This window comes from Lepisosteus platostomus, chromosome 8 (assembly GCF_059453375.1).
Source record: "Lepisosteus platostomus isolate fLepPlt1 chromosome 8, fLepPlt1.hap1, whole genome shotgun sequence".
NCBI lineage: Eukaryota > Metazoa > Chordata > Actinopteri > Semionotiformes > Lepisosteidae > Lepisosteus > Lepisosteus platostomus.
In genome coordinates, this window is record NC_142618.1 from 51,810,303 (window position 1) to 51,823,404 (window position 13,102).

Consider the following 13,102-nt stretch of genomic DNA (forward strand, 5'->3'; position numbering starts at 1 on the left):
CTAGAGTTTGGACTGAGCCAAAGCAATGTGATTATAAAGCTCAGTTTCATTTCAGTTCCTCCACAGAGAAAGGCTTTTTACAAGAAAATAAACAAGGCAGATGATTTTTTCTTGTTCCCTGTGGTGTGGCGATAATAGCCAAGACTTTGTTAATGTGCCTTCCAAGAGAGTGGGTAGGATGTAGCTGACCAACAAGTTTCTGGAGCAACAGAGCAGAAGAAGCTGGTTCATTAACAGACCAGGTATCCATAATGGATAAAGCATACTGTATCTACTGTACGGTCAGCAGAGTTAGAAAAAAAAAAACTTTAAGAGACGAGGAACAAAAATCTAAAAAACCAAAACCTGAAAAAAAACTTGAATTGTTGTTTTATTTGCCAATACACATTCTGGACTGCCGACTGTAGGTTCAAATTCAAACTAAGATGTACAGTAAGCCGATGTGTATCCAAGTCTCATGTTTTGTCTTGTAGACAGAAATCCCAACCCAGAAAATGCAGTAGTCCTAGGGGCAAACCAAGAACGTTCCCAGTGGGAATTCTTGATCACAATGATAATGAAGAGAAGTCAAAGGTAGGAAGGACTTCAACATAATTTAAGCTTTTATGTAATGTATATAATATGCCACATCTTCTACTGCCACTCTCTAGTAATCACACTAGAATCATCACTAATAACGATAGTTAGGTCAATCAACTGTTTGCCATGACAACAAGATCTGGTGGAAAAGGACGGTACAACCTATTCGTCATTAAGCACCTGGCTATTTAAGACATGCCTTTGCATTCTGGGTGCTCAGTATTAATGCTTTTTACTAGTCATGGCATTCTGTGTGGATTCACCTTCCATGTCCAGATTGTGCATTGGCCTGACTTCATTTTTGGATTCTCCTTGTACTTCGTGTCTGAGTTTTCCTGGCTCTGAATTTAACTTTACTTCCCCGACTTCAGTTTTGGATTTCCCTTGGTATCGCATTTGCGAGTTAACCTGGCTTCGACCCCTGCCTGTTTTTCAATTCCAACTTTGGGCGGTGATTTTGCCTGTCAGCTTCATCACTGCAGCTGCAGTATACTGTACCTGCTGTTGAGCCCAGCCTTCAGGCCCTGAACACTGCACCTCGATTGTATGCACAGCATTACATTCCATACACCAATCTAGGCCCACAGACAGAGCTTCTGGGTTCAGGGACAGTAGTTAAGACACAACAATGACAATACAGTGCAACTGGAATTCACATACACACAAACACGCAAATCATTCTCCATAACTCCATAACTGTAAGTGCTGTGGATCACTCTCATAAACAATCACTATGATGGGTCTAGTCTGTACTCTACAGTATATGACTTTTTTCACTGCAAAAAAAATGTCCTTTAGATTATTTTTATTTGGGATAGAGAACTACTGTAGATAAATTGGATGGTTTATGGGATTTGATGGGAATCATTCTGGAACAACACATTTTCTTCCACAAATTTAGTACATCGGCCGATTCATTTTAAAAGCAGAATATATTCTACACCACACTCCTGATCCTCTCTGTCTCCAGTGCCCACAGGGGGTGACTAGCACGTATTTACTGTACTTGTTTTAGCAGTGCCTGTAATAGAGAAATTTTGGATTTATGCAACTGATGTGCTCTTGGATGTAACTAGTGTAGTTGTGTCAATGAGCCCCAGACCTGCCCGATGACAGCTCTCAGGCTATTATCAATTTTCTGGTACATCTTTTGCTGTTGGTCTAATTGCAGCTAAGAAAACCCAACTTTGTGAGGCTGGGTAGAAACTGAGATACCTACTGTGTGACTCATACTTGGCTGCATTAATTTTCAGAAATTGTGCTTACTGGAAGAAGTACAGCTAAACTTTAGCTTTAAAGAAGTCAGCCTGGGTAACTGTATTTTTTTTCACTAGTAAAATACTTTTAATTAGCCTCTTCTCTTACCCTTAGATATTTTTCTTAAGGCTTCCCTTTACATTGTTAATTCATTGTACAATTGTTGAGTGTTTATATTCTTAAAAAAATAAATAAATCTTGTATTATTAAACTACTGTATTAATTAAGCCCAAGGCTCCTTAAGGAGCATACAGTACCATTCATATCCATTGTACTTTGTTCTGACACATAATTCAAATAGGTTTTCAAACCTCAATCTCAAATATTGACCTAAACATTTCCTGTGTTAAACAGACTTCAATGATAATTCTTAACAGAAATAAATCCACCAGATTTGCGAATACACATTTATTTTAATTAAGTGATTTTTCTAACCATTAAATATTGTGATTTTAACTTTGATCTATGTACATTGTATTTTGTATTTTTTTATTGTGGCATAAAAAAGCAGTACAACCAAAATGCCACTTGTTACCCAAGATGCAAGATGTGAATCATAAACAATGTAGGACATCAAAAACCATATGCTTCTATTCCATCAGGACGTCAATGTTAATTGATAAAGGTCAATAAGCTTAAACAATGCACAGAAAGTAAGCAGCTCCCAGTTACACTCCAAAGAAAATTTGCATTGAATATTCTGGAAAAAGATAAAAATGAGGCTCCGTAAGTAATTGAACTCTTACAACAGAGTGGGAATTTTAAACGTAACATTCTTCTTGAAGTCGATTTCAAATATTTTTTTTCTAGCATACGGCTCTTCCAAAAATAGCAATTAAAATCAGAAAGCAGACTAACAGATTGCCGAAGTCAGGGGGATGTAAAGGTTTTCGGTTGCTTTTGTGTTTGTCTAATATCTGTTATAAATACAGCATGTAGTACACGTTTTTAATGCATTTCACAATTAAAAAAATCTTCCTAGATGGAATCAGTCTCTTAACTGCTTGATGGGATTGAAATCAAGGTTCAGATCTTTAGGTTTCCGTTTCATTTTTATGTGCTAAATGTCGAGGCATACATTTTTTTTCCCCCATACTTGAACTGAAGCCTGTGTTAAACTTGTCGGTGTTTGACAGAACACATTGTGGTTGGTGACAACAGCACGCTGCAGGTTCCAGGACACGGTCACTTGACTTCGCGGACTTGACTCTGTGATGCGGGTGTTGGTTTTCAGATCTTCATCTGTTTGGCCAGATGGAACGAGTTAACCGAGTGATGGGAGCAAGGTTCAAGATGCGGTGCAGGAAGGACTATGGGACAAGCCAACATTTCTTTCTAGCCTTGTTAATCTAGTAAGTAGGTACAGTAGTGTGGGGCCATGCAGGCTATTATGTTGAAAAATACAAAGTCTTCTTTGCCTGTTGTCTGGATAATTCCCTTTCGGATGATCATATCTTTGTATGCATAGATATACACAAAAAAAACTGAAAACATTCAACCCTGAAAGTCTGTAACTGCGTACTGCATACAGTACATGAAGGTCACAACAGGGGGAACAGGTATGAAATATTTTTTGAAGCACTGTAGGTATAATACAAGACACCAGATTGCAGCAATAACCAAAATGGATGATGTGCTCATTTATTAGGTAATCCCATTAACTAGAACTACAACAGAACTGTAGTGTCTATGTCTGGAGAGTAAGATCAACATTCCTGCTGGTTTTTCCTGTATTCTTAATTGTTAAAAGCTTGAAAATGCACCGGATTAATGCTGTGCTCATTTCCAATTACCGAAACCTTAAACTGAAGGAAAACAGAAGGCCTTGTTCTTCTGTGAATACAGGTGATAGCCATCACTGCTTCATACCAATCATCCACTAATTAGCTAGACTGGCACTCAAACTCCATGAGCACTGGTTGCCTTAAAAAATGACTGCCTTTATCAGTCCATGTAGTTTGTGCTGCAGAATGTAAAATGCCTCCAGCAATCAAACAAATCTAGTGAACTAACAGCCAGCCCCTTTCCTTTACAATTATTAAGTGCATTAGTTTTAATATTGGCAACCTACTGTCACATTTCAGTATCAAAATGCTTGTGTGTGAAAACGCTAGATTCATTTTCCTCATAATGAGGTGGAAAGGGGACGATCTATTCTTTTTATTCTCCATGCTACCACATTTTTTGAAAAGGCAAAAATGCTATCAACTCTCCTTCTGAAGTAGTCGATAAAATATTGAAAAATAATAATTCTGGATGATGAAATGTATTGCCCACGTATTTCGGCCTGTGAAAAAGCAATGACACTGAATCTACCATCGCAATGCGGATCAGGAATACAATCCAGGATACAGACACTGTTTGGCATAACCAAAAGAGAAATACAGTATACCCCCCCAAAGAATGAAACCTGAAAACCACACTCTGAGGGATACTATCCTGCCTCATTAGTTTGCATTTAAATTGTATTTTAATTTTTCCTCCACTTCAGAAGTATCCTCCCAAAAAACAAATAATTGGAATCACCCGCAATGAGCTGCTGTTGTTGGATTTAAATTTATAAAGCATATAATATTTCAGCTCTTTTTGGAACCAATAACTGACGCATTTGCTACACAATTGGAAAACAAATCAGCTAAGAAAAAAATAATCAGGCCAAAACCCATTTTCAAAAGCAACACTCAAGAGTAAGTACTTTTTAAATAATGTTATAAGAATTTCCAATATTCTACTTTTAAAAAATCATAATAATTACAGTATGTACAGTAGCTGTTTAGTGTTGTTTTGCAGGATGGGATGCACCTAAATAAACACAATGCATATGCCTACCTGATCAAGACCGCACTATGACACTGAGACGATTCTGGCATTTTCTGGTCAATGTGTACTACAAGTGTCTCATTTGAAAACTATACATCCCTCAGTACGTCTCTTGCAATGCACTTTAACTGAACTTTCACTCTTTTTCTGTCAATACTAATATTGGCAGATGAATAATAACCCTTCTTCAAACTCCTGAAGGGTTAATGCCCACCATCGTGTGTTCTCCCTTTCTTGCTTGCTTCCAGCTTTTCATCATGGACATAACTGTTATATTGTATGTATGATTCCACACCTATCCACGTTATTGTACAATAAGTAAGTCTTTAACGAACACTTTTACTATGTGCTGAAACCTGTAGATACAGTCGCAAAGAACACACCAGTTATATAAAGTGAGCCATTTTCTAAGAGTTCCAACATATCTCATGCCTTATTCTTTGTCTCTACAAGTCTGAAATATAAATCACTTTTGTTATCATGAAGGCAACACAACGGCAAGACGCCAGGAGTAAAGTGATTACACAACTTTGTGATTACTTGGACTGGACTTTAGAAGTCAATATACAGTAATAACAGAACTATGCAATAACAGATATGCAAGTCTGCACTGCCAGATACAGATGCGCATGTGCTTACTCCAAAGTGTTTTTAGTTTCACCCCTTCCTCTTGCCACCAAGACATAGATGTTTATTTCTATTCGGCAGGGCACTGTTCTATAAATATTTTCGTGTTAATTTCACCAAAGTTTGATATGCTTCGGTTTTGTAAAGTACTGCTTCATTAACATGTCATTAGGCTCCAATCATTACAGTTAATCAACAGTAAAACAGCCAGCTACGCACTGCAGACTAGAGAGCTCTAAATTATTCTACCCACTAAAAAGCAATTTGGCCCCTGCTTTTGATCCTTCTTTCTCAAAATCGACGGGTGTTTGGACAAATATTCCCAATTTAACTCCCCCACTTCCTGACTTGCATTGTTTGCATTTTGAAAATGGTGAAAATCTTAAGACATGAACATGTTCACAAGACATGAACATGTCCTTGCCTGGTTATTTCTTAAGCCCCCTTAGCCATGCCCTGCTGCAGAGCAAAACAAATGTCGGAAAGCACAGGACAAGAAAAGGAGAGAATTAAGATTGTCCTGTAGTAATAAGCACTGTTTTTACTTTTCCACCTAATTTTTACTGTATTCCCAGTTTACAAATTAATATAAAAGGATAGTAAATATACTGTAGTATGCACTAACTGTGCAACATGATTAAGTCTCTGGTCCTCAGATGCCATCCTTGTAGATAAGCACAGTGGATATTAGCAATCCCTTATGACAAAATCACTGTCATCACATAGTTACAATCACATGCAGAGGCAGTTTACAAGCAGTAATTGTCAAGTACTTTGCGCTTGAAAAAAGTATTTTTTTGTGCTTGAAAATTATTTAACTTTTTCTTACTGAAAAGCTAAGCTAAAATCCCAAGAATAATAATAAAAAAAAATCTTTCCCGTTTTGTGTCGCATAATTAATTTTATAAAAGTAATCAAGCAAAAATATTTATTTTCAACCTGGTACTGACAGAAACTCATACCAATTTGCTCAGGTCAACAGTGATGAAGCATTTTAGTCATTCTTAATGACTTTTTTACAGTAGGTAAGGTAATGAAATTGTGAAGTAACAATAGGCAAACCTTCAAGTCATTTACTGTTGTACTTTGCAATTGCATTCAAACTGAACTATGCATTCAGTTTAATTTTCTTTAGAATGAATCATTATAAATTTTATATTTGTAAAACAATTTCGCAATATCAAATAATTGTTTCTTTTTCATATTGCAATTTGAGATGATGGAAGTATGAAGGTAAGACAGCTTTGCGTGTAAAAAAGTGATGATAGGATATATTTATGGTGTCTGTTAAAGACTGAAAAAAGTTGTGCCACAGACCATGTTAGCATTCCAATTGAATAAAATTAGAAAACTTTTTACGGGCTCTATGACCTACTGTTAACTGTAATCATTGCCTTTTTGTTGGTTAGAGACCCAAAAACTACATCCGGTTAAAAAAAGAAATTAAACATAGTTAATTGTTTCAGCATCTCTTCAATGTTTAGACCCAACTCCTGCTGTGTACTGTACATGAATGGAAGCAAAAGCTTTTAATACAAGAACTACTGTATACAATAATGATGCACTGATAGGGGAGGCAGTAGGGTGCAGTGGGTTAGTTTAAGCCCCTGTGGAAAACACTGCTGTTGTACTTTGGGAAAGATACTCTGACTCCATTACTCCACAGTCCACCCAGCTGTATGAATGAAGACCAGTGTTTGCTGGAAGTACTGCAGGTTCTGAGGTGGACTGACGTCCCATCCAAGGTGGGTATCACATGCTTTCATTTCACCTAATGCCATGGAAACCAAGATAAATTCTGGACTGAGGGGCTATCGTCTAATCCAGAACGACCTCCTGCACATAGACATAAATGGATATCTTGACCATCCACAGTTCGCTACAAGTAATTAAGCATGAAGACAAGGACAGAATGACAGGAAACACATAATCTAAGATAAGGTGTTTCACCCGCAAAAGAAAACTGAATTAAATTTCATATAATTGATAGTATTTTCAATCAATCACAATAATGTAATGATAATGGTATTATATAACAATAGTATACTGTATTAATGTTGTTTTGGGGCTTGTGTCTACACTGATAGAAACCATTAACTGTAATATAGATATAACTTATTATCATTATTAATAATAATGATGATGATGATAATGAGAAGATGTGAAAATGATTTGAGACTAAATAGACAACCCAATGCATCTTAAAACAGTTTCCAATAGACCGAATAACTAACGAGTAGCATTACACTCCATCTCACGACGCAGTCTTATGGATACTTTTAGAAAAATACGTTGTTAGAGGATATCTACTTGACAGGTTTGCAATTAAAATTCCATGTAGCATCTGAGGTACCCGAACCTTAACAGACCTTTCGGTCACCGCATCTCTGGTAAGACAGTCTTGTGTCAATATTTGGTTTGTGATCATCCCTCTTGAAACTAATGACATGTTTGGTATCTGCCACCGTACTAATACCTGATAAAGGCTGTGGATCTGTCACACTGACACAAAGAAGCATTTCGAGGCACGACAAATACAGTTCATTGTGTTGTTCAGAAAACTAGAAATTCAGGTTTAATTTTTTTTTTCGGAACATAAAATGCTTCATCCCCCCCACACACACACACAATTTGAGAGCGAAACGCGAGTCGCAAGTAGAAAAACGGTGCAGTGTGATTCCGACTCATGATGCATCTGAACGAATTACCTTGAACACAGAAACGACTGTCACACAAAGTAAAGACGACTTATGTTTCGGTCGCTGAATTCTACTTACAGTAGATGCTTTCCACAATTTAGCTCACTTCCATTCATTTTACGTCTATAGCAAATAAAATACATACGCAATTTATTCCATATCTACCCCACACATGTAGTGTAAGTGTGCATGCACACATACGTATTTATAAATGACATTAATTATTGAATTTCCAAAGTAAAAGCAAAGTGTTGCCTCGATCTTGTTCTGTGAAAACGGGCACTGCACAGCCCCCTAATCGCTTTTAAAAAGAGTGCTACTAGGACTGCCTGGGGTTGTTGCTTCATTCAGAAACAACAGCCGTGCAAAACATGCAAAGAGATTAAAAAATAAAACCACTAAAACAAAAGAAAGCAAAGCACTACCTGTTCTTGCTGTTGAGCTGCTTTCGCTGGTGCATTTTGCTCCTTTGCTGAAGTCATGATCACCTATAGATTAGAGCCCACAGCTGTAGACCAAAGATATTTCAGATGTTTAATCAGGCAGGCGTGAGCCAGGAAAGTGTCACGAGCAATAGGCATTAAAAATTCAATGGCCAACAAAGCTGGTACAGAGGGAAAGAAAGAAAATCGGAAGAGCAAAAAAAAAAAGACTACTTAAGTCTTAATCTGTAAAGACGTAGATGAAGGGATGGATGCTCTGCTTCTGAATAAGAGGCAGAGAGAGAAAGCGAGAGAGAGCCTCAGTCACCGCAATCGTCACAGCAGCTGTGATAACTGCCTGGCAACCACCGCCGGGCGACTGAGATGGGAAACGACCGCGGTCTGTCCCCTTTTCTCCACTCCTACTGAACAGTCTTTGCACTGAGCATGCACCAACCCCAAGAAAAGCACACTTCATTTGACTCGCATCCACAAGTCTTTGTCCGTTTATGCGTTTTTCGCCGGTTAAATTCAGGCAAGCAACGTTGATTCTAAGAATAATAAAAAAAAAGTATACTTTGGACCTGTACTGTACTGTACCTGTCATTACTTCATGTCACAGAAGAGATTCGCAGGTGTGACTGGATTCCAACTCTGAAGCAATGTGGTTTATGTCATCTTGGAATAATATTTGCATAATTCCCTCTAGCTGCCAATATCTTTCAACATCACCACGATACAATTATTAATAACGGCTGTCAGCTTGTTAAAGTAGTGTGTACAGTACAATTACCGATTCCTACTGTTTCCTATCGGCAATCGGCAGGTGGTAGAAGGAAGTAATACTAGTTTCAAGTCCTTGGGAGACACGCAGTGTAAACAATTCAAACTAACCGGCATTTCACCTGGAATGTGGGATAGAAACCAGAGAGCCTGCAGAAAACTCAAGGAGATATGAGAGGGTACGACGCAAAAGTGCCACTTATCAGCTCCTGCATGATTGAAAGCATTCTGTTACAACTTAATTTTTAGAAACAAACGGAAAAAAAAATGCATTTCAGGCTATTTCCAGTACATCACTAGATATTCTCTGCATGTCCTAGGTGCAGGTGATGTGCATTATGTCACAGTGGTACAGTAGGATTATAATGATGAAGATTATTACTATTGATAATACATCCATTGCTTTCTACATCTCCATTAAAGAATAGACTGGTTTAGCTCTCAATTACCTCAATTACAGCAAATAACAACCTTACAACTTACATATCTTCATTCTCCCATGTCCTGCAATATTATTTTCTCCATTCAATAAAAATTCTCAGAAGTACATCATAGTGCTTTATTATGTATTTGTTAACATTAATAAATAGCATTTTGATTAAAAGAATTAAGGTTAATATTTAAACCTTACTATTCCATTAGCTAGTTGATGAAATAAACATTTATAAAATTGTTTATTTAATTTATTTATAAAAGATAGTCACTAGATTAACATGTACACTGCAGATTTTAAAGGCAATTTTTTACACAGTATACCAGTAAACACTTAATTTTTGTCAAGTTATGTTTTTATTTGAAAATATCAAATCAATCACAATGAACTGACTACTAAAACGTGATAAATACTGTATTTTATCCAAAAATAAAGATTGACTCTACTGGAACTCCCTGTTCAAAAAGCAAATGCAGGTGGCCCAGATGTAGGTCTTGTTTTTAAGAGGACTAATCATTGTAAAGAAAAAAATAATAATGCTAAAGAAAGATGCTAATTTTTACACCTTGGAATTTTTATGTAAGTATTAAATATATAGTTTTTACATTATACTACATGTACATATTGTATTATGACTAGAATTAAATCCCAGACAGGTTTGGAAACTGAATAGACTCTCCAGCCCCATGATCTTAACCCCACTGAAATGTTATATATTTGATGCTTTCTTCTGTAATTTTATTTCACTTTCATTCTTCATGTGGCAATTCAGAATTCCTCCATGCATTCGTCTTCTCATCCACACCTCATTGGCCTGTTCTTTTGTTTGATTTGTACAAATACCATATGCTCAGCTACGTTTAGATGGGACTTTTTTCAGTGCCAGGGATCTCTGCCTTATCTGTGTCTGGGCTTGGATGGCAGACTAGGAGAAAACAGATTAAGCATGGTGTTGTACAGTATGACATTGTGCTGCTTTATTTTTAAGCAACTGCATTAATTGTAGTTGTGCTACAAATATAGCTGTGAAAGACTGGTTTTCATTTTATGGTACCTGTGCTTAACTCTTAACTGAGTTCTGTATAAAATGTACACTAGAATTGGACTCTATGCGATCTCTTTGAGTATGCCCTCAATTTAGTTTTTGGTTAGTTCTGCCCTAAAGATCATTAGAATAAAAGTAACGTCAATCATAAGAAACGGACATGTTGCATATCTCGCCCATTTGGTTACTAGTTGTTTTTTGACCTAAGGATCTTTCCATTTCCTAAAGGATTCCAGCCCTCTGTGAAAAGAAGTGTCTCCTAAATTCAACCCTAATCCACTCTCTCAGTTCCAGTGATCTCCTCAGGCCATAGTTTCACTATTATTCCTGAAGTTTCTGCTCTGCCTTTTTCAAGAGAAAAGCCAGGTTTAATTGCAAGAGTTGTTCTTTATTTACACTGCGGTCACATTCTATAGGATTATATAGAATCGGAATAAATGAACAAGTATTACACACCCTTACAGGCACTGACAAAGAAAACCCAACAGGTTCCTTCAGGATTGACTGCGAGTTGCAAATCAGTCAGCGGCAGTGGGTACTAAGGGGAAGAGCAAATAAAACTGAGAACAGAAGGAACTGTTCTCCATAAAGGATTGTGGGAGTCTAAAAAAGCAAATAGACCTTTTGTTTTCTAAGCTGATGCCCTGGCTTGTTTCATAACATGAGTGGGTAAGATCCTAGGAGCAATCACCTACAGGCAACTACAGATATTTGCTTTCACATTTATGCAAAATAACTATGATTGTCCTAAATGTTTTGAATAGCTGTCTAGGGGAAGTGGTTTTGTAGACTTGCTATTACTGGGAACCTGGGAAAGCCTGATTTCATTGTTCATTTGTTTTTCTGCACGGCATGTAATAAAGTAATTATAAGGATAATGAGCCAGAGGTTTCTATACTAAGAGTTTACAATAAAGTCTGTGTTTCATTGTAGCTTTGCCCCCTTGACTACGGAAACTGCAGTTTTATCTCTGTAAACCTATGTACATAGAAAGGTTAAATATTTGTTCATAAAAACAATTAATTTATCATCTGCTCGAATGTTTACATCGGCTTGCCTGTTCGAGTGAGCATACTGCCTTAAAACATGGGTCTAATTGAAAATGTACGCTGAACCACATAAACTTCCTGAAGGTCAAAGAAGATAGAAGGGTGTCAAAAGGCATCGAAGAAATGTGATTGATTATGATGTGGAAGCTCATTTACAGGTCTATAGCAGAGGTCAGCGGAGTTCAAACAAGAGTGTGAATTGAAGATGACCTCAAGTTTGGGTACAACACCTACAGTACCGTACATCATTTGATTTCCTGTCCTTTACTGATAGCGCTTGATGATTGTCAAATCAAGAGAACTGACTACAAATACAGCCTCACGTTACCTTTTGAAGTGTTTCAACAGTCTGTGCAAACCCCTGATGATCAAGAAAAAAAGTCAAGCTGTCAGTGATCACCATCATGACAACTGATTTCTGGGATTCAAGGAGAGTCCCAAATAATGACTTTATGCCATAGAAACGTTCCTCTAGAGGCTAGTGTTAAATCGTGTTAAATCACACAACTGAAGCAAAGTTGCCAAGCAGAAGATTGAAAGGTCTGCTAGCTAAAGTAATTTTGCTGCTTCGCAACAGTTTTGAATCTGTCCACAAAACACACTGAAGCAGCCACTTGTGAATGTAACTTTAAGCAACTGAGTCACCCACCCTAGAGCCTGAGCCTGGCATTGAGGGATTATTGTCATTTTCAATACCTGAAAACCACAACGTTTGCATTGAGATATGAAGATGAGGAAGCAAAGACATTCACTGAAGCCTGGTTAGAGGAGACACCTGAGGCATTAGACTTTCCCAGCATTGTCAATCCATCCAATTTCTAAACACTACATCCAATTCAGGGTGACAGGGGAGCCTGAGCCTATCTCCACAAGCAATGGGCACAAGCCAGGGTATGAAGATAAAATTGGCCAGATGTACAGTATTTAAGTCAACAAAAAGAAGTATAAAGACCTTATGGCTAAAACCATGTGAAGGATCTTGTAAAATGAACTTGAAGACTACCCCTCCACTGTGTGTACAACATGTAGCAGCTGTTTGTTACATATGAATCCCCATCTTGAAAGAAACCTCTATTGTATAGAGCAGAAAAATACATTTACTTAGCCAAATAACTAAATAGAATGGGAAGGTGGAAGTTGTTCTAGTTTTAAAAATGTTAAAAAATAAAATCTAACCTTTAAAAAAATGTTAATTAAAAACTAATCTGATATTCTTTTTACATTACAGCGCTTCAGGTTTATTTTAATAAGTGTAGTGTCCTCCAATAATTAAGGTCAAGTTACATTTATATACTAAATTATTCCAGAATCCCAGTATGCACCTCAGCAACCACATCATGTGGTTTCCACTCAAAGCACTGGGGAGAAAACCCATGTCCTTCAAATAC

At 37.2% G+C, this 13,102-nt stretch overlaps 1 protein-coding gene across 4 annotated transcripts in view; it reads right to left on the reverse strand.

The window, feature by feature from the left end:
* Positions 1-13,102, reverse strand: part of LOC148657503 (A-type potassium channel modulatory protein DPP6-like) — a 305,728-nt gene that overhangs the window by 154,883 nt on the left and 137,743 nt on the right. The window contains exon 1 of one of the 4 annotated variants that reach the window (XM_088643868.1): positions 8,408-8,818. The exons of the other annotated variants lie outside the window; for them this stretch is intronic. Coding sequence (XP_088499994.1) covers positions 8,408-8,464 — 57 coding nt within the window. The 5' untranslated portion in view covers positions 8,465-8,818. Of the gene's footprint in view, positions 1-8,407; positions 8,819-13,102 lie in introns of those variants that run through there. 4 annotated transcript variants of the gene reach the window in all.